The sequence below is a fragment of the Pteropus medius genome, unplaced genomic scaffold (assembly GCF_902729225.1).
Source record: "Pteropus medius unplaced genomic scaffold, Ma_sr-lr_union100, whole genome shotgun sequence".
Taxonomy (NCBI): Eukaryota; Metazoa; Chordata; class Mammalia; order Chiroptera; family Pteropodidae; genus Pteropus; species Pteropus medius.
Window position 1 is genome coordinate 25,392,271 of NW_024349802.1, and position 21,394 is coordinate 25,413,664.

At 31.5% G+C, this 21,394-nt stretch overlaps 1 protein-coding gene across 2 annotated transcripts in view; it reads left to right on the forward strand.

Annotated features, from left to right (window-relative positions):
- The window catches only part of TOP2B (DNA topoisomerase II beta), a 57,211-nt gene that overhangs the window by 22,343 nt on the left and 13,474 nt on the right, over positions 1-21,394 (forward strand). For both annotated transcript variants that reach the window (XM_039836735.1, XM_039836734.1), the window contains exons 8-27: positions 1,758-1,931; positions 3,921-4,022; positions 4,106-4,243; positions 5,882-6,020; positions 6,341-6,498; positions 6,639-6,764; positions 7,694-7,804; positions 7,889-7,994; positions 9,271-9,380; positions 9,713-9,805; positions 9,901-10,015; positions 11,337-11,458; positions 11,647-11,795; positions 12,329-12,560; positions 14,235-14,369; positions 14,994-15,194; positions 16,132-16,327; positions 16,472-16,563; positions 19,412-19,567; positions 19,716-19,799. In XM_039836735.1, the coding sequence (XP_039692669.1) occupies positions 1,758-1,931; positions 3,921-4,022; positions 4,106-4,243; positions 5,882-6,020; positions 6,341-6,498; positions 6,639-6,764; positions 7,694-7,804; positions 7,889-7,994; positions 9,271-9,380; positions 9,713-9,805; positions 9,901-10,015; positions 11,337-11,458; positions 11,647-11,795; positions 12,329-12,560; positions 14,235-14,369; positions 14,994-15,194; positions 16,132-16,327; positions 16,472-16,563; positions 19,412-19,567; positions 19,716-19,799 (2,739 nt within the window). The remainder of the gene's footprint in view (positions 1-1,757; positions 1,932-3,920; positions 4,023-4,105; positions 4,244-5,881; positions 6,021-6,340; positions 6,499-6,638; positions 6,765-7,693; positions 7,805-7,888; positions 7,995-9,270; positions 9,381-9,712; positions 9,806-9,900; positions 10,016-11,336; positions 11,459-11,646; positions 11,796-12,328; positions 12,561-14,234; positions 14,370-14,993; positions 15,195-16,131; positions 16,328-16,471; positions 16,564-19,411; positions 19,568-19,715; positions 19,800-21,394) is intronic.

A 21,394-nucleotide genomic window follows, 5' to 3' on the forward strand; every position in this document is an offset into this window, starting at 1 on the left:
TTAATATCACTAATTTTTTTTGTTTTATTATGTCAAGTCTACTGATGAGCCTGACAAAAGGCATTCTTCATACTTTCTGTTTTTGATTCCTAGAGTTTCTATTTGAATCTCTCTTACTGCATCCATCTCTCTGCTGAAGTTGCATGTTGTCTACCTTTTCCACTAGAGCCTTTAATATATGAATCGTAGTTATTTTTAAATGCCCTAGCTGATAGTTAAAATACCTGTGACATATCTGAAATCTGGTTCTGATGATTGCTTTGTCTTTTCAGACTGTTTTTTTCTTGCCTTTGGCATGCCTTATAAGTTTTTATAGAAAATCATCTATGTTGTATTGGGTGGTAGATAGGAGTAAATAGGCTTTAGTATGAGGATTTATTTTAATCTATACAGGACATGGGCTGTGTTTGCAGTTTGTTGTTGCTGTAGTTAACTAGTGTTGAGGTTTGTTGTTGCTGTGGGCAGTAGCGACTTTAAATTCTTCCTTGTTTTTGTCTTTCATCTTCACTTTGGGCCTTCCCTTTGAGCTGCTTCTCAGGGAGGGTCTGTTTCTTGCAACTTTCCCAGCTGAAACCCGCTGAAACCCACTGTTATTATTGTGGGCTTGTTAGTATGGTGGTAGCTTATGGGAAACTCTCATGTCTGATTAAGTCTCAGATTTTGGAGCGCACAGTGGAGTCTGTGTTTCAAGGGTTTGGCCCTTACAAATGTTTCTATCCCTCCTCTAGAGGTAGAGATTTTTTCCTTTGCCCTCTATTCTCTTTCCCTAGCTGTAGCAGGTATCAACCAGCTCTCATTCAGTATCCTTGAGGCTCTCTGCCCTGCCAAATATCCTTTTTATCTTTCTTTTTAAAAAACAACAACAACAGCAACAAAAAACCTTAAATGATCTAGGGGCAGGATGGGGTAGGGCTGGGCAGAATTAATTTATTCCAGCGCCAGTACTCTTTTACCAGTGCTCTCCAGCAGTGTCTTTTCCTTGGCAAATTAAAGGTTTTATTGGTAAGGGAGATGAGCCTGGATGGAATTCCTAGAGCTGCTGTTTTCCTTCCCCAGCTATCACCATGGTGGTAGTGTGGCGAGTACTTTTTCTAGTTCCATTCTTCTCTGTGCAAACCTACTGTGGTTTCTGGAGGAAAAGCCTGCAAAAGACTACAGCCCTTTTATGACTACAGCCCTTAGGTGATTCACATACTCATATTAGTCCACACTCATCCTATAGCAATTTGCGAAACTTTCTGGCTTAAAGTTCCTCCCGGCTTAAATGACAGTAGGCAGCTTCTGCCCCAGTTAAGCAAATGCTAAGGTTTAGAGTCTCCTATAGACAACTGTCTCTTCAGACTCAAGATGACCAGATGTCTTGTGATCTCGATTTTTTGAGGGTTTATGAAAAATCAATTTGTTGTCTGACCAGGTCATTTCTTGTAAAGGCAGATGCTTCCTCCCCACCACCCAGCCATTTTCATGTCTGAACTCAAACTGGAAGTCTACATTGTCATTTTAAAAAAACTTTCGAAAGATTTTTAGTAATTCACCTGTCCAGCTATCCATTCATAACTTTTCTTTATCAAGTGTGTATGAAATGGACTACTTTTTAAAGGGTAGGGATCAAGGAGTAGAATTGGGGAGAGTCATAAAAGTTTGGATCTGCGGAGTAAGAGCTGTTGTGAATGAGGGGAAATCCAAATATGAGAGTACCTGATGGCATTCACATAGTTGAACTGCCAGTATAACATTATTGTTTTTCAAATCAATAGGTAAATGGATTTCGCAGTTATGTAGATCTTTATGTGAAAGACAAATTGGATGAAACTGGAGTGGCTCTGAAAGTTATTCATGAACTTGCAAATGAAAGATGGGATGTTTGTCTTACATTGAGTGAAAAAGGATTCCAGCAAATCAGCTTTGTAAATAGTATCGCAACAACAAAAGTAAGTTTACTAATTTTTTTTTGTTTCTATATCAGTGATAGATAGAACAATGCTTCATTAAAAACAACAAAATAACAAGAATAACAACAAAAAACTCCTCATCTGCTTTCGTGAATCAAAATTGACTGATGAAAATGAAAGCTTATTTTCTGTGAAATAGCTGTTATAATTTAACATCTATTGAATGATAAGTTTATGTAATTAATATTGAATACATTTGTATTTTATGAAATTTAAAATGATAAATTCCTTCTTCTGCATTCTGAGTTTAGAATTTAGAAGAAAGACTAATAGGAGATGAGTCTCTTTGGGGGTCAGATTGCGAACGTATTATTGTTATTGGGACAGAAAAGGGGTCCGTCTGCCTGCATTCATCTAAGCGAAAGAAGATACATGCAGGTTTTGCAGCAAAGAAAGTAAGGTTTATTATAGAGTTGCAGGCCCAGAGACACAGGCAAGTTGATGCTCAAAGGCCTGGCTTCCTGGGTGCCTCAGGAGTATAGATTATATAGGGAAAAATCAATAGTTGTGGAAACTAAGGGAGTTGGGGTCATGGGTGCTACCAATTGGAGGGGGATGATGTAATTGATCATTGTATTGAGTTTTGGAATCAGCCATGGTGCCATCCCATCTGGTCCCATGTCTGGGCTGTTGTTCTGCCTCAGTGGGCCATGGGCTGAAATGCATCTAAAGCCAAGATGTTATCATTAGTCTAAAGTCCAATCTAAACCCATTGTCTTCATGATTATAGACCTGAGGCTCTATAATCTTCTGTCCTAAGGCTTAAGGATTAAAGGAGCAGGCATATAGAGGATAAGGGAGGAGGAGATGGGGGAAAGCAAGTGAGTCACAATGCTGTTATCTGGGCAAAACCAGCCTGAATCAGAGGAAAAAAACTATATTAAAGAAATGAAGTTTGTATGTTGTTATGTTATCTGCTATTCTAAGGAGTTCGAAGCTTCTTCTGAATAGGCTTTTGGATTTCAGAATCAAAAGCTTTCATTGATAGTAATAAAGTATTAGGCAATACAAGCATGTGTCTCTAGAATATTCTAAAGCAGTGATTTACTACTTTGTCACTCTTGTTCTTTAATTTACTTTTTTAATGTTCATTTTTAATAACCTAGCATCACTTTCTTTAGTCAACAGAAATCTTAATCTGTTATGATTGCATTTTATTATATGTAATAGAAACCTAATGTATAGTGGCATAAACATGTAAAGGTTTTATTTTTCCTCTTAGAACTAGGGACTGGGGTAGGCAGTCTTAGTTGAGTACTGGGACTCCACAGTGTCATCAGAGTCCTATGCTCTTCCTGCCTTTCTTTTCTTCCACCTTTAGCATCTGGCTTTCATTATCATGTCTGTTGGGGTGCTTGCTGTACCCTTACATCTCATTTCCAAATTCTAGGGAGAGAGAATGGGGTTGGACAAATGCCAACTAAATCTCCCCCTTTTTATCAAGGATACAATAGTTTTCTTGGAAGCCCCATCCAGTAGACCTCTGCTAACACCTCTTGAGTAGAACTGGATCAGAGGGCTATCTCTAGTTGCAAGTGAGTCCTGATTGGTGGATTTTTTTATTGGGCATGTTGCCAGTTAGAAACAAACAAATTTGGATTTGTCAATAAAGGGGAGAATGGCTGTTTTATGGATGACTGGCAGTGGCTGCCACAGCTCCTAAGTTTGCATCTCGTGAGTGTCATTACCACTCCATGACAGTGTTTATTTTCACTTCCAGGTCTTTTTTTATTCAATTGTTTTTTACCTTGTATGAAGTTAGCTAAGTGGCTCTATGGCCAAAGAGACCTTACTTTTTTAAATCTTAACTTTGTTATTCTAAGATTCATATTACTCTTCTGAAAAATGGAGTTAGTAGTACTGACTTCACATAGTTGTAAAAATTAAACACTCATTCTAGGAAAAAATATGTAATATTTTTGCTACCCTAACTATAGATTTTGTATTCTTGTTTTTTTTCCTCTTTAGGGTGGACGGCACGTGGATTATGTAGTAGATCAAGTTGTTGGTAAACTGATTGAAGTAGTGAAGAAAAAGAACAAAGCTGGTGTATCAGTGAAACCATTTCAAGTGAGTGAGGCTTTCTGTTTTTCTGTTGAATTATTAAATAATATCAGTTCTGATTTTGACTCTCTTCCATATGTTCTCAACAGGTAAAAAACCATATATGGGTTTTTATTAATTGCCTTATCGAAAATCCAACTTTTGATTCTCAGACTAAAGAAAACATGACTTTGCAGCCCAAAAATTTTGGGTCCAAATGTCAACTGTCAGAAAAATTTTTCAAAGCAGTGAGTAAAATTTGTATTATTTTTTACTGTGTTGTTATTGAGAGTTGTTTAAGTAGTTTTCTTTATTTGTGATTAGTTTTTATCTTATGTTAACTGTGGGTATAGGCATACTTGTACTACAAACTGATCAAAATTCTTCAAACTTCAAAGGGTAGACTTTATTTCATAAAACAATCGATTATTTTGCCAAGAGTTAAAGTAGAAAATCCTGTCACTAATTGTGTTTTTAGCTTTGCATTGGCCATTAAAAAGCCAAATATCCCTCTACTAAATGATCCTTATAGGATTACTGATTTCATCTTTTCTACTCATTTCATCTTGATCTACTGATTTTTACTTTTATGTAGTTTTTTAAAATTGTAACATATATAACAAAATTTACCACATTCTACATATTTTTAAATTTCAGTTTACTTTGCACGTATTAGGCCGCTTTAACTTTTCTGAAACATAATGAAAGTACATATAAATGAACAATCTTAGATTTATAACTGAGCCTTACTACTGCTAATAGCTTCTTATAATCTGTTGTATACAAGCAAGGTTTGCCTTAGTTCCCTTGTTCGGCAGTACCATCAATAAACATATTAAATAAGCATATATACAGTGCCTTTAAATATGTTTGCACTGAGAATTTGAAGCTGAATAAATTGCAGCCCCTCCACTTTGGAAGTTTATAGTTTTGTGGAGGAGTATCATATAATTGTGATAGTGATAACATATTTATCAAATTCTACTATTGAGATTTCAAAAATAGGTTCTCACAAACAAAAACAAAAGTATTTTTTAGTTTCTAGCTTAAAGCCTATAGAAATAGTGCTTTGGGATCTGATCATAATGAATTCTAAATATAAATGACCCTATGTTAATGCTTTTGAAAATTTCTGCCTTCATAAAAGTTTTTCTCTTGAAGTGATTTGATTTTAGATTTTATACTTTTTCATTTTTGGAAGATTAAGTTTAGATTTGGCAACTTCATCTCTTTTATATCTCAAATATCCAGAAAACTATTTCAAACACCTAAAATCAAACTATCCAGGATGATGAAAAATAAATAATTCCGATTTGGAAGTGCTTCACTTTTCTTTCTTTTTGGGTTTAACATCTTGTCACATGTTGATTAACTGCAGAGTGACACACAATATATAATGTTGAAATACTTATTACCAAACTTTTTAAAGAATAAACACTATTCATAAGTTCTAGAGTTCAACTTCATGTTCCCTTTATGTTAATATTATTTGTCAAAGCAAATTTAAGATTCATATTTTTGTATTGAGAGATATCAGAAATGACAGTGCCTAGAATTTACTAGCTAGTAAATTCCTGGGTGGGTCAGCTTTTTACTGTGTTAAATTTATCAAAATTAACTTGTAGCAACAGCTATGTGTATTTCTCTAGAGTTTATTATAATATTTTTTATATGTAGTAAAGTCCTTTTTTCATGTGTTTGTATTTCAGTACAATAGCTGCCTGAGTTAGTTTTACTGTTAAAATAAAATTTACTAACATGTATAATTATTATTATCATCTTTATTGTTTTGCTTTATAACTACATAGATTCCAAGTATTACATTAATTTTAGCTAAGTGTATGAACTTCTGGCTTATTTGTATATCATTATTCTTTGATTTTTAGGCCTCTAACTGTGGCATTGTAGAAAGTATCCTGAACTGGGTGAAATTTAAGGCTCAGACTCAGCTGAACAAGAAGTGTTCATCAGTAAAGTACAGTAAAATTAAAGGTATTCCCAAACTGGATGATGCTAATGATGCTGGTAAGATTCAGATTTTTTTTTTAAGATTTGATTTAAGTTTTTATCCAGTTACAGAAATTTTTTATTTTCTGTATGTAGTTAGACTAGGATTTTATGTTTAGAGTATAATTTTACTTTATAAAATTGCCATATGCACAACATACTGCTGATTTTCAGGGCATAGGAATTAAATAAAACATATTTGAACTATACTGAGCATATTTAAGATGACTCTTATAGTCTTTCACTATCCTCATTGTGATTATTAATTTTTTTGACTTTTTTTTCTCATTGGTAAAATTGAGAAATGTGGAATTTATGTCTTTTTAAATTTCTCTTAGGTGGCAAACATTCCCTAGAGTGTACACTGATACTAACAGAGGGAGACTCAGCCAAATCACTGGCTGTGTCTGGATTAGGTGTGATCGGGAGAGACAGATATGGAGTCTTTCCACTCAGGGGAAAAATTCTTAATGTACGAGAAGCTTCTCATAAACAGGTATTCATTTATATATATATCTGTACATATATTTGACGTTTTTATAATTTACTAAAGTAGTTGAATTTTTAAATGTAAATCGTGACTCACTTTTTATATATTTCAATACTCGAAAATACTTTTAATTCTTTCCTTTATAGATCATGGAAAATGCAGAAATAAACAATATTATTAAAATAGTTGGTCTACAATACAAAAAAAGTTATGATGATGCAGAATCTCTGAAGACTTTACGCTATGGAAAGATTATGATTATGACTGATCAGGTTGGTTTCAAAGCTGCCACATACTTAAAACTCATGTCTTTCTTAGATTGTCCTTTTGTTATTTGTTTCATGAGACTTTTGCTTTAAGATAGTACAAGCGAAAGTGATTGTTCATCAATAGGGAAGAAAACATCGTTTAATGGCATTGTTTGTGTGAAGCACATTTTATATTTTCTAATTTCTTGGGTAACCATCTTTTTGGTTAGTTATTTAAAAAATGTTTTAAAATGTAATAAATAAGAGAAGAGTAGAACACACTGTAATACTATAAGGTTGAAGCCTACCTATAAGTAGGAAGGAAATGATGAAATTTATAAGTGAGAAAGATTAATCATAGGTTAATGGTTAATGTTTGTATATGATGGCATAATTTGGGATGCACAAAAACTAAGAGGACTTGAATAGTAAAATGGCCATGATTAGAAAAGAACTAGAAAATTGAAAAGGAAGAATTTCATATCCATCCAACTGTTTTTCTCTTGAGAAAATTTTCAATTGAAAAAGCTACTATATAGTTTTAAGCAGTTTTTATGTCAAGAGAAAACTTGTGAATACCTGTTGTTCATGAATTTCACCTTCCATTGCCCAGTGAAGTGGCGTTATAATTATATTTGATGTATTTCTATCCTTCAGTCATTCTTTTAGTGAAATCTGGGTAAACTGGTATAAAACAGATACAATGATAGTATTACAAAATTTTGTAATGATAGGAAGATTAAATCTATCATTAACTATAGTCTTTATTTGAATTTTAAGAAAAAGTTCCATACTTTGATTTTCCAAAGAATAGTATCTACTGTTTTTTAAAATCTAGTTTTAAAATTTGAATGGAATTTTTGTCTCTTTGCTGCATTCATACATTTGAAAATTTGGTTATATAAGTAATTGTATTTCATAAAATTATTATAGCACTCTTTACTAACATTTAGGATCAAGATGGTTCTCATATAAAAGGCCTTCTTATTAATTTCATCCATCACAATTGGCCATCACTTTTGAAGCATGGTTTTCTTGAAGAGTTCATTACTCCAATTGTAAAGGTACTATTTACATTAATTTACTTTTATATTGTTGTCTTAAGGGTAGCAGAAAAACTAATTTTTTTTTTTTTTTTTTAATGTAAGGCAAGCAAAAATAAGCAGGAACTTTCCTTCTACAGTATTCCCGAATTTGATGAGTGGAAAAAACATATAGAAAACCAGAAAGCCTGGAAAATAAAATACTACAAAGGTTTGTTTTAAAATATTTAAATTTTCTGATATTACTACATATTTTTATGAGAGTGTTATAAAATATTTTGAAAATTTATGTCAATAGCTATTTTTAGACTTCAGAAATAGCTATTGTTAATTTTTAAAGAATTGTTATGGAAAATTTTATAAACATATACAGTATAGTAGGCTTCCCATGTACTTCAGCAGTCAGCATTTCATTGCCAATCTTGTTTTATCTAAACTCTTTTCATTGCCAACCCATTAGTTTGAAGTAACTTCCAGACATCATATTTTTATAATACTTTAATATGTATCTCTAAAAGAATTTTTAAACTATCCACATATCATTATCATATCCGTCTTTAATAACCTAGAATAGTGTTAAAATTCTCCTGATTGTATTAAAAATGTTCATAGTGGTATTTTTTTAAGTCAGGATCCAAACAAGGTCCACATATTGCATTTGTATAAGTCTCTTAAATCTTAATATATTGTTTCTCCTTTCATATTTTTTCCTCATAATTTATTCGAAAAGTTGGATTGTTTGTCCTATATAATTTTTCACATTCTGGATTTAGGTGATTATTCCTGTAATGTCATTAAATATGTAGCATCTCCCTCTGCCCCTTATTTTCTTTTAACTGGTAGTTAAAACGGAGGCTTGATCAGATTTGGATTAGATTTATTTATGTGGCACAAACATTTAATAGGTGGTGTTACATACTTAGGAGGCATGTAATATATGGCTTGTCTGCTAAATGTGATCAATTGGTACAGGTGTTGCCATCTTGATCCATCAGCTTTTCATCTAATGGTTTTAAATATCCAGTGATGTTTATGATTCATTTAAAATTTCTTTCATCTTTATTAATACATAATTGACCAATAAAATTATGTGTTTAAGATGTACAATATGATGAGTTGATATACATTGTAAAATGATTACCATGATCAAGTTAATTAACACATCCATCACCTCACATGGTTACCCCTTTTTTTTTATGTAGGAAGAACATTTAACATTTGCTCTCTTAGCAGTTTTCAAGTATACAATACAGTACTATTAACAGTAGGCACCATTCTGTTCATTAGATCCCCAGAACCTAATCACCTAATAACTGAAAGTTTGTACTCTTTGACAGGCATCTCTCCTTTTCTCCCTTCCCCTAGCCCTTGGCAACCACTCTCTATGAATTCAACTTTTTGAGATTCCACATATAAGTAAGATTATACAGTATTTGTCTTTCTCTGGCTTATTTTTTATTTTCATTTTTATTTTTTAAACCATGCAGGATTGGGTACCAGTACAGCTAAAGAAGCAAAGGAATATTTTGCTGATATGGAAAGGCACCGCATCTTGTTTAGATATGCTGGTCCTGAAGATGATGCTGCCATTACCTTGGTAAAAAGGCTAATTTTAAAAAATCTGTCCTAATATCTTTTCCCCTACCTGCTGTATATCTTTCTTACCAGTCTTAGTTTTCTACGATAAGTTTCTTTTGAATTCTAATGCCCAAACTAGTTAATTTTAGTGTTTCTACCCCATCCCCAAGCCCCAGTTATGTCTTGTTTCATGGTCCTTTAATTGAAAGACCTCTGTTCAAGTGTATTTTTGATAAAAGCATATTGAAAAAATTTTCCAGAAACTAATAACTAGTTATTTGCCTTTATAAATTTTAATTTTATAATGAAATTTATTTTTAATGTGTAAAATTATTACCTTAAATCTTTCAGGCATTCAGTAAAAAGAAGATCGATGACAGAAAAGAATGGTTAACAAATTTTATGGAAGACCGGAGACAGCGTAGGTTACATGGCTTACCAGAGGTTAGTCATACAGAGTGGTGATCTGGGGGAAGAAAGAAAGAGACTATAATTGATGTGTTAATAATGACAACGATGCTATATAATTTTTCTCTTAGCAATTTTTATATGGTACAGCGACAAAGCATTTGACGTACAATGATTTCATCAACAAGGAATTGATTCTCTTCTCAAATTCAGACAATGAAAGATCTATACCATCTCTTGTTGATGGTAAGTATCTTTCACTTAAAAATCTTTCTCATTTTTGCATAATATTGAGTATATTTTAATTTTATGTACTTTATGCCATCTTTATAATAAATTTTAAAATCCTGAAATTGCTTTAGAGATATTTTGGTAGGACTGGAATATTTTAAAACGTTTTTCAGGAAAACTAACTTTCAGGCAAATTTTAAAAGCTTTTACCCCAAGTTAATCGCAGACTTCCTAAAATGAAAAGTAAAATGGGATTTTGATAATTTCTAAAATATTTATCAGTCAGTTTTAAAACACCTTTATGCCTCCATACTTTAACTTATTTAACTTGACAAAAAAAATTTAGAAACTACTACCTGGTAGTTAGAGCAGATTTTGGTCTTTTATCTAGAACTTTAAAGTTTTCATTTTGTAACTTTTAGTAAGTTAGTTGATCTTTCTGTTCTTTGTTTTGCTTTTTTTTTTTTCAGCTAATAGCAGATAGTTCTATGTATTCATCAAAGTTCTAGCTTTAAGTTATACCCTTTCTATGATGTTTTCCCTAACAGTTTCAGTCTAAATTAGTCCTAAATTTCTATGCCAATGATTCTGTGCCTTTTATTTTACTTGTGTTAATTTTGCCTTCTCAATTAGATTTAAAATTCTTCTAAGGAAAAGTTTTTTTTTATCTTGTCTTGTTTCAGTGCTCTGGGCCCACACTGTTGATGACAATAGGTACCATATACAAAAGTTTGTTACTATGCTCAATGGCCTAGAGCAAGAAGAATGATAAGAAAGCAGAGTGCTTTGCTTGCATTATCTCATGTAATCCTTGTGATCACCCTGTTATTTCTGTTACACTAATGAGGACACAGACTTATTGGTTTAGTAATTTGTGCAAAGTCACATGTTAAATGGCCAAGTTGAGATGAATATCCAGATTAATGAGATTCTAAAGCCTGCATTCATAACTACCACAATATATCTTTTATTTATAAGGGTTATCGATTTGGGATACTGCAATAGTTTCAGATTCATTGATAGTTTGCTGCTACTTTAGTTACAACTGACATTTTGGACATATGAGTATTTAGAATCTCCTATGAAAGAAGTTTGGTACCAGTGAGCAGTTTTTTAAGATCAGAAGGTGGTTTTTCAATTGATAATTTACTTATGGAATATACTTGAGATGCTATAAAAATGTGTAAGTATATGCTCACTTTGTTATAGAATCTCGAGAAATTATTTTAGTCAGTTATTTTTCAAAAGCAAACTATATCTTTCTTGAATATAAAAGAAACATTACAACTATATCTTGAGTAATATTTTAAAAGAGGATTGTTCTTTTTAAAAACAGGCTTTAAACCAGGCCAACGAAAAGTTTTATTTACCTGTTTCAAGAGAAACGATAAACGTGAAGTAAAAGTTGCCCAGTTGGCTGGATCTGTTGCTGAGATGTCTGCTTATCATCATGGAGAAGTAAGAATTAAGTTTGGTATCAATTGAGAGCTAAGCTTATTGGCATGAGAATGATAATTAATAAAGTATTTTTAATAAGGACTTTGAAAATATAGAAGGAATTGAGTTTGGATTTTAATAAAAATTAGGAAACATAAATAAAAAATTTAGAATAATAATGTTATATTCTGTCTGTTTCTATTCTATAGCAAGCATTGATGATGACTATTGTGAATTTGGCTCAGAACTTTGTGGGAAGTAACAACATTAACTTGCTTCAGCCTATTGGTCAGTTTGGAACTCGGCTTCATGGTGGCAAAGATGCTGCAAGCCCGCGTTATATTTTCACAATGTTAAGGTAACAGTTTGCTGTTATAATAGTATAAAGTTCTATTTGAAGTTTATTGGAACTAAATGTTTAGTTTTAACAATGGAGAGAGATGATTGGGGATTCTATTGAGGAAGAAAGTTTCAAATTATTCGATAGCAAATAGAATGAAATTTGTTGATACCAATTTTTGTGAATTATTGATGGAACTAGTTCTAATGAATGTAAAGATTTTTTTCTGACCCAACTTTATTTTTAGGCTGAAGATGGGTTTTGTGATTAGTCAGAGTAAGACGAAATCCTTAAAAAATTATTTATCAATACTAAGAATTTAAGTAGGTAAGTACAGAAGTAAAATAGGGTTATTTTCTAGCTTTGTCCCTGAAAGAAATGTATTTGGTAATAAGACTGGGTAAAATGTCCTGTGAAGCACATGTAATCAAACTTTTAAAAATGCATTTTTTTAAAAAGATTTTTTGAAATGTAAAGTCTTTAATGATATGTGAAATATTATTTCATAAAACCAAGACATTTTTCCATATTTTTTGTTTTCCTTTGATTAGCTCTTTAGCAAGGCGGCTTTTTCCTCCTGTGGATGATAACCTGCTTAAATTCCTGTATGATGATAATCAACGTGTAGAGCCTGAGTGGTATATTCCCATAATCCCCATGGTTTTAATAAATGGTGCTGAGGGCATTGGTACTGGATGGGCTTGTAAACTACCCAACTATGATGCTAGGGAAATTGTGAACAATGTCAGACGAATGCTAGATGGCTTGGATCCTCATCCCATGGTAATTATTTAGAACTTATTATTTATATTATTTATTTAACCAATGGTAATGTGTAAAATACAAAGTTCAGTCATTTTAGAAAAGTAATGGAACCATTTTTATTTTAGACTATATTATAGATGATAAACACTATATTAGTTTGTAACTTATATGTCCTTATAGTAAAAGATAAACTTTGGAAAAAGCTTGGAGATAAGGTTTATGGGGAGACACTATTTAAAAGATAAACTTTGGAAAAAGCTTGGAGATAAGGTTTATAGAGACACACTGTTTCAGGCTTTCAAATATCTAAATTGTTTACAGACTAATTCTTTTATGTAATTTTATATTTTTGTTCTCAAACTACTAAGTCATATTAGAGTTGTGAGGATGCTTAAAAACACAATATATGTATTTTAATGTATCCGTATATTTTGTTTTCTTGCCCTTTTCTTGCATCATTCGCCATATTTGGTTCTTCATCCAAATACCCTCTAAGAAAAACCTCTCAAAAAAGTGTTTGCCCCTCTTCTACATGATTTAAAATCATCTGGAAATTTCTCTTTATCATGATATACTTAAAGTACATTTTTATTACAAAATTGATAGTGATCATTGTAGAAAATATAAAAGAATCAAAGAGGAAAATATACTTCATAAACCCACCATGTAGAAACAAACTTAAATTTTAATGTATTTCTCTCCAGGTTTTATATTTTAAAATAAAACAAAAAATTAGAGTATGAATATGATTTAAAGTCTGTTTTTTCACCTTAAATACTTTAAATATTTCTAACCGAAGCATCAAGCTACTTTTATGATCATAGCGTTTTATTTTAATTCTTTCAGATGCGTGTTAGAGTATTAAGTTGATCTCTTTGATCAATACATGGTTCTTGTGTGCCGTGTGTATGTGTGTGTGTGTGTGTATGTGTATTTTGATACATTGTTGAGACATTGTGCTAAGTGGTGAGTTAAAAAAATCTCTGGTCCCTGTGTTCAGAAAGTTAATCTGTTATCAGGACATCAGGGCATGCAATTTATAGAGACAAAAGATAATAATAGTTGGTCAGTGTGCCAGTAGAAATGTCCTATGCTGTGTGCCTAACTTAGTGATATAACAAATATGAAGTTTAGAAGAAGGAGAGAACAATTGCAATTAGGCTGAGAAGGATGAGTGAGATTTATGTAGATGAATCGGGTATAGAGAGCTGAATATATGTTAGGGCTGGTGGATAAAGTGAGCAAAAATGTTGAAAATATTCAAGGAAAATGTGGAAGAAGATAGTGGTTTGGAAGGCAAATCATCAGAGCAAAGGTAGAAAGTTAGTTTTGATAAAGACTGGCAGACTTTCAAAGTAATGTCCAAGGAGTTTGAATTGAAAGGATTCTTAATCTAGGGGAGAAGGAGGTATAGAAGCAATAGGCTAGAAAGAAAAAGTAATATTTTAGAGAGACTAGGTTTTGAGATTGGGGGGATGTTCCGATTATATTATCAGAAACCTAAAAAATCTTGAATTGGTGAATTCAAGATTAAGTGATTATTTGGAGAGGGGCTATTGAAGATGAGGAATTCAACTTCAGTCATGTTAATCTATCAGTAGCAGTGGACCATGGACTAAGGGGCATTCAAATGTGGTGTTGGCACTCAAGAAAGAAGTCAGGGCCTTAAGTTATTTTTATTTTTCTCTGCAGCTTCCAAACTACAAAAACTTTAAAGGAACGATCCAAGAACTTGGTCAAAACCAATATGCAGTCAGTGGTGAAATATTTGTGGTGGATAGAAACACAGTAGAGATTACAGAGCTTCCAGTTAGAACTTGGACACAGGTTAGTATGTGGGCTACCTGTAAGGAGGGATTGCATTAAACTGTTCTTTGTGGTAAGAATATGATGCCATCATTGTTTACTCTAAGTCTGTATAGCGTTTAAAAATTCTTACATATATTTTTGACCCATTCAATTGAATTTCTGCTTTGAATATTCAAATAGTAATTAAAAAGTTTTTTTAAGTTATCTAAATGTAGCATAACTTAAGCTAGCTTTAGAAGAGTCTATTTGCTTATCTTAAAATGAGTAGAGTAGTATGTAAGAAATAGTGTTTTGAACCCTTATAAATATGGTCAATAAATTCATGTCAGTTAATATCAGCTATTGCAAGTCTAAGGGTATGCATGTCATCTCTTGTCAGTTTTAGTCGATGTTGTCTTCTTTATACTCTCAGCCTTCCCCTTACCCTTTGTAATATGAGCAGATCAGAACCATTACCTTGTATATCTTCTTTTACCATCGAGACCCCCATATGTTGTCTTCTATAGTGACTGAGCAGGAGATGATAGTGATGGTTTCCCTTTTTCCCACCAGAATCAAGAACTTTCAAAAAATGGCATAATGTGGTATGAAAACATGAGTGTGTGTTGTGAAAAGAATTACTTATTTTTAAATCTTTTATAGGTATACAAAGAACAAGTTTTAGAACCTATGCTAAATGGAACAGATAAAACACCAGCATTAATTTCTGATTATAAAGAATATCATACTGACACAACTGTGAAATTTGTGGTGAAAATGACTGAAGAGAAACTAGCACAAGCAGAAGCTGCTGGACTGCACAAAGTTTTTAAGCTTCAAACTACTCTTACTTGTAATTCCATGGTAATTGTTTAGATTTACTATTAATTTACCTTTTCTAGCATGCCATAACTTGGATTTTTGTAATAGCTTTCATGATGGGATTGGTTATAATAAATCGAATCTAGAGGTACATTCCTTTTCCTCTACTTTTAATCATGTATACTTGCACATCTGGGATTTGTATACACAGGATTATACACACCCTCACAGACTAACAGTTGTGAGAGTCATTGTTAATGGGCTTTTCATGTATCTTATTCCTGTCTCTCTTAGCTTTTTAATTGTGGATTATGTATTGCTTCATAATCTGCTATGTTAAACTTGCGTATTTGTGTTTACATATAAATAGGGAGGAAGGTAGTCAGTGAATATGATTACCCTTGTCCCATTCCAATTTTTTGGATTTAGAGTAAAAGAAAAATTATAGTACAGTGTCTGAGAAAAATTACCATAATATGCCAAGAAAAGCTTATGGAAAAGGTAGAAAAAGGATAGAAAAGAAGTAAAATTAAAAAAAAAACAGAGGAAGTTTGAATTCTAGCACAATTATAAAAACCAAAAAGAGGCAAATGCACATCCACTGAGTATATGGAAGAGGACTTTAAATGTAACATTTTTAAATTTAGCAATAGAATATATTTATTTTTAGTTTGAAAAATTTTTTTTCGGGTACTTTTATAGCTACTTTAAATACCTTTTTTAAGGCACCTATTTTTATCCTTTAAAATTATTCCTATTTTAAATATTTTCAGTTTTGAGAATTAAATTTATCAGTTTCTTAGAGTCATCAAAGGGAAATTCACAGAAATGCACTTAATAATTTTGGGTCTATTTAAAAGCTTTTAGGGGTGATGTGTTCTTATATAAGTGTATCATACTTTTAAATACTGGACATGTCATGCAAGTTGAAAATACCAACACAGATTCATGTGATCTTCAAACTTTGTGTTTTGCTTAGGTACTCTTTGATCATATGGGCTGTCTGAAGAAGTATGAAACTGTACAGGACATTTTGAAAGAGTTCTTTGATTTACGACTAAGTTATTATGGTTTACGTAGGGAGTGGCTTGTAGGGATGTTGGGAGCAGAATCTGCAAAGCTTAACAATCAAGCTCGTTTCATTTTAGAGAAGATACAAGGAAAAATTACTATAGGTAAGATGCAACTTTTAAAAATTTGAACATTAGTTAATATGGAAAAAATCTTTATTAATAGAAGACATTTTTTATCAGTAGAATATAAACAAATACAAATTGAATCTCTTTTCTTGATCCTAACTTTATTTTTCCCTCACATAGAGAATAGGTCAAAGAAAGATTTGATTCAAATGTTAGTCCAGAGAGGTTATGAATCTGACCCAGTGAAAGCCTGGAAAGAAGCACAAGAAAAGGTAATCATTCGCAGAACAAGACATTCAGAGAAGCGTTTAAAAGCAACTTCCAAAACAACAAACCCAAACCCTAAAATTTAAATTTAGTACTACTAAAGGTGCTGAGTTGTCTGTTTGGAGACTGAAGTCTTCTATTTATCTACAGAACAGATAAAGTATAGGAATTTGCAGTGCACACCCACCACAAGCACTTTGCCAGTGTGACTCAACCAGGGCCTGGAGAAATGACTCCAGGTGTGAGAAGGTAGCTCAGTCTCCTTGGCCTTTTTTCTGAGCCTGTCATTACAGAGTGTCAGTTGTGGTGGCGGTTTTTGTGAGGTGCATGTATACTATCTGGGAACTACACAGGTAGCACGTAAATTGTTTTGCACTGATCAGTCTGTGGTCACAATAGGGTATCCAGTTACCATTCACTTGATCTGGTTTCAGTTTATGCTGGGAAGACTAGAGACAAAACATTCAATATTACAATATTTATGAGGCACCACATATGTGCTCTGTCCTGTGCTTAGATCTTTGGCCAGAGATTTATTTAAGCCCTGGAACTTCAGATTAAGAGTCTGATGTTTTATTAATCAAACTGCCCATTTCATAAAGTACTAATATTAATCCAGTGAATGGAATATTGAAACTTTGAGATTCCCCTCAAGAATTAATTTCTTGCTTTCATGTATAATTAAAAGATTTTAAAAAGACAGTGCAACATTGTGATTGAGAACACAAGTGTACCAAAGGAAGAAAATTGGAAATGATTTTTTTTGAAAATTGCAATATTGTGTATATATGATACTGATAACGTTAGTATCTCTGAAATACAGTTAGGATATGTGATATAACTTGAATTGAAGCTTAGAACTTCTCTAACTTATGAGTTCTCAACCATAATGTTTTTCATATTTTTCATTAAACTGCATTGAATTGCTGTTTTCGTTCAAACTATTAAAGTTTTTTTTTTTTTTCCTCAATTTTGGACAGTTAATAGAATGTTATATAACAGAATGAATAAACTTAGGGTAGATTATATATTTTGCGATTGCATATTACATTATAGGCTTGTTCATCATTCGAGGAAAATGGGGTAGAACAAGATGGGGGGAGCATTCAGAACAAAGATGATCCAAGCACTTTATTTCCTTTCAGTGTGTTTTATTGTACTCTTAAACCCAAAATTATAGTTTATACTAGTTGCCCTCCTGTATCACTGTTGGTTTTAATTATATCTTTAAAAAAATTAGTGAACTAATGAATTTATTGCTTAGTTTTAGAAGATATGTGTTTAGTTTGAGAGAATGCCCTTCTGGTGAAAAGAGACTTCATGAATAAAACCTAGTGCTTAGTTTCAATAATTTCATTGTCACCATAAAAATTTTCTCAGTTTCTTAGCCATGAGTTTATTTTAGGGGTTCAAGGAACAAAACAAACAAAAATCCTGCCTTTATAAAAGTGTCCTATTTCATAGAGTTGGAAAAGAGAAAATTATAAAGCAAATAACTAGATTAAAGTTTTTTCAAAAACATAATAGAATTTGATCATTGGAACTTGAAGTTTTTTTTTTTATTTCTGAAAGTATCTTTAGTCATTTTTATGTTAATAGTGATTGATACATATATTCTTAGAGTGCTTGTTAACAATACTTTGGGTGTCATCAAAACCTAGAGCAAATAGATTTCTAAAGTATGGGTCTAAACAGGAATTTATGACACCGTAATAATAATAGAAGTGTAACAACCTAAATATTCCACAGCAACACTGTTTCTTGAAGAATTCTTTACACTGTAGAATTTATTACTTTATCATGAATTATCTAGATAGTTATTAATTATCAGCTCAACAACAGCATTCCTTAGTTGGCAAATGTTGCTTAATTGAATTTCTAGTTTTGTTAATGTGATGAGGCACTGTCTTTGTAATTTTTATTTTTATCCCTTTGCTTTTAAAGTACACTTACTTAAACTTGACTTTGTATATATACATTATTTTACTGAGAACTTTAAATTGTAAAGCTTTTTTTTTTTTTTTGATTACCAAAAGTGAACTAACTTTTTGTTGTTGAGTGTCATGGTTAACTCAGTAATTTTCAGTAATCTGAGTGCCTTAGACAATTTAGGTGCAATTTTATGTAATTGCTGTTGTTATTTCAAAAAATTTAAAGGTAATTTCACCTACAATAACTTCTGTTACATTCATAGAAGTTTGAAATTTAATATTAGCACAAGATTTTTTATTGCAATCCTTTCTATGAAAAAAGACCTGATAAAAACAATTGTAGAATAGCCCTCATATTCATACTCTAACTCACCAGAAAGTTCATTCTTAAATGAACTTTCTCTTAGTCCTTAACATGAGTATTGTAGCTTTAGAGAATTTTTATTAAGAATTTATCCTAGAGAGTGACTATCTTAGCATATTTATTATAACTGTAAAACATTTTTTGTAAGTGATACTTATTTTGGGTTTCAAATTGTTCATTCACTCAACTAATATAAAAATCTGACAAGATGCAGTGATTAAACATTAGTTCTACTCTATTAATTTTAAGATGTGGTGTCTTCTCATGACTTATAGTGCCTAGGCAAGCAGTCAATTTTTCATCACATTCTGGAATAGGGACTGAATATACCATTCCTTTTGAAGATTTTATTGTGCATTTTCAGAAAATTTAAACTTTTTATAGGAGCTATATTTTTATAAGTAATTTTGTAGTTAATCTAAAATAACCCCACCAACAGAAGATGCAGCATTAAGAGTATAGCATTAGTGATATTTTTTTTAACTCAGTATTCAATAAAATTCAACATTGGTTTGATGCTATACAGGACTTTAATATAAAATTTATTATTTTTTACAGGCAACAGAAGAGGAAGAAACACAAAACCAGCATGATGATAGTTCCTCTGATTCAGGAACTCCTTCAGGCCCTGATTTTAATTATATTTTAAATATGTCTCTGTGGTCTCTTACTAAAGAAAAAGTTGAAGAATTGATTAAACAGAGAGATGCGAAAGTATGAACTTTTGTGGGTTAAATAATTTGAAACTATTTCAGTGTTATCCGTATCTTTGTTTTTCCTTTTTCAAAAATAAGTATTTTGATTTTACCATTTAAACATTTTTAAATTACTGGATGTTTAAATCACTGCTTTTTTATCATAGGGACGAGAGGTCAATGATCTTAAAAGAAAATCTCCTTCAGATCTTTGGAAAGAAGATTTAGCAGCATTTGCTGAAGAACTGGATGTAGGTTAAGTCTCCATTAAGACATGATTGGAAAAAAATTGTTCATGAAACAAGACTGAAAATTCTTTTAAACTAAATTATCTCAGTTTCCTTAACTCTCTGAAGGTTATTGTGTGTATAAGCTGCAGTAGGATTAAGCTTCTTTGAAGGAAAAGTTATGTCTGGTATAGATGAAGATATAAAGCTAGGGAGCTGAAATTTAGAATAAATTAAATATTAGTACTTTCTATTAGTTAAAATTTACTGCTTCAAATTAGCTAATGATAATTCAGTCCAATATTTTCCTGCAAACCAATAAGAGCATATATATGTCACTTATATGTATATATATGATTGAATATAGGTACTTTGATTTTCAAAAGTAGAATGATAGTCTTTTTAGGCTCATAACAGAAAAATTTTAATATTTTTTGTTGTAACTTAGTTTTCTCCAGGGATAATTTTAATTTAAAAAGTAAAAGAAAAAATGTAGAGAAAGATATAAAATGTAAATGTTTTCTAAAATTGGCCAATTTGTTTTTAAGCAATTAACTCACTTAAAATCTTAGAATTAAATTAATGGTAGTATGATCATCTTATTTAGAGTAGTACAAGGTAAATTACTATTTATTATTACTCATATGATATTACTTTTGTTTTTTACTTTTTAGTTTCATTGATTTATTGTTAACATGCTCTAGTTTTATTTTCGTGGCCTAAGTCACAATTAGAACTCTCAAGAATGGGTGTGGTATATTAGTTGCCTACTAAAATTTCTGGAATTTTTTAGTGCTATTGTTCTGGCTTCCCTTAATGATCTTTCAAGTACCACAAATATAAGTATGCCTTGATTTATGCTTCTCTTATATTGTTAATGGATTAGATTTTTTAAAATTTGAGATCCTTTTTTTTCTGTTGACTTATGCATTTAAAAATTAATATCAAAAATGAAACTAGCATATATTAAAAGGGAAGTTATTGTTCCTGATTAATATTAATGATATTCTAATACTGCTTTAAATTTGAGCACTGACAGTTAACATAGTGAGACATGGAAAACTTGTAGTTATGCCTCTAAATTTTCTTATTCTTGAAAAGGCACCAGACAATTCCATTGAATAATATAGTACTCTTTTACTTTTAATTCTTTACCTTATTTTATTATTTGATAATTAGTGAAGTAGTTCCAAACAACTTACTTCATATATATATGTACATTTTATATCTAAAAAGATTTAGACTTAAATTTCAGGTTGATCTGTGTCTTTTAAAGTCTAATGATATAATTAATTAAATCTCTGTTGTTTGGTACTGCATTGTTTGTAATTCTCAGAGTGACCGCACAGCCACCCCAAAAGAGAGAGGTTATTTTTAAGCTGTTATACAGATGAAGATACTGAAGCATAAAGAGAGTAAAGTAACTTGCTTAGAGAGGAATTGTATCATTATGGTTAAGAGCAATTACTTATCCTCTCAGAGTCCAAGTTTACTCATCTATAAAATTGGTATCATACGATTTTTAATGCTTAGCACATAGTAGGTGCTTTGTAAATTATAACTGTTATTTACCTAGGATTTATAACTAATAAGTGAAAGTGCTAAGATTGAAATCCATA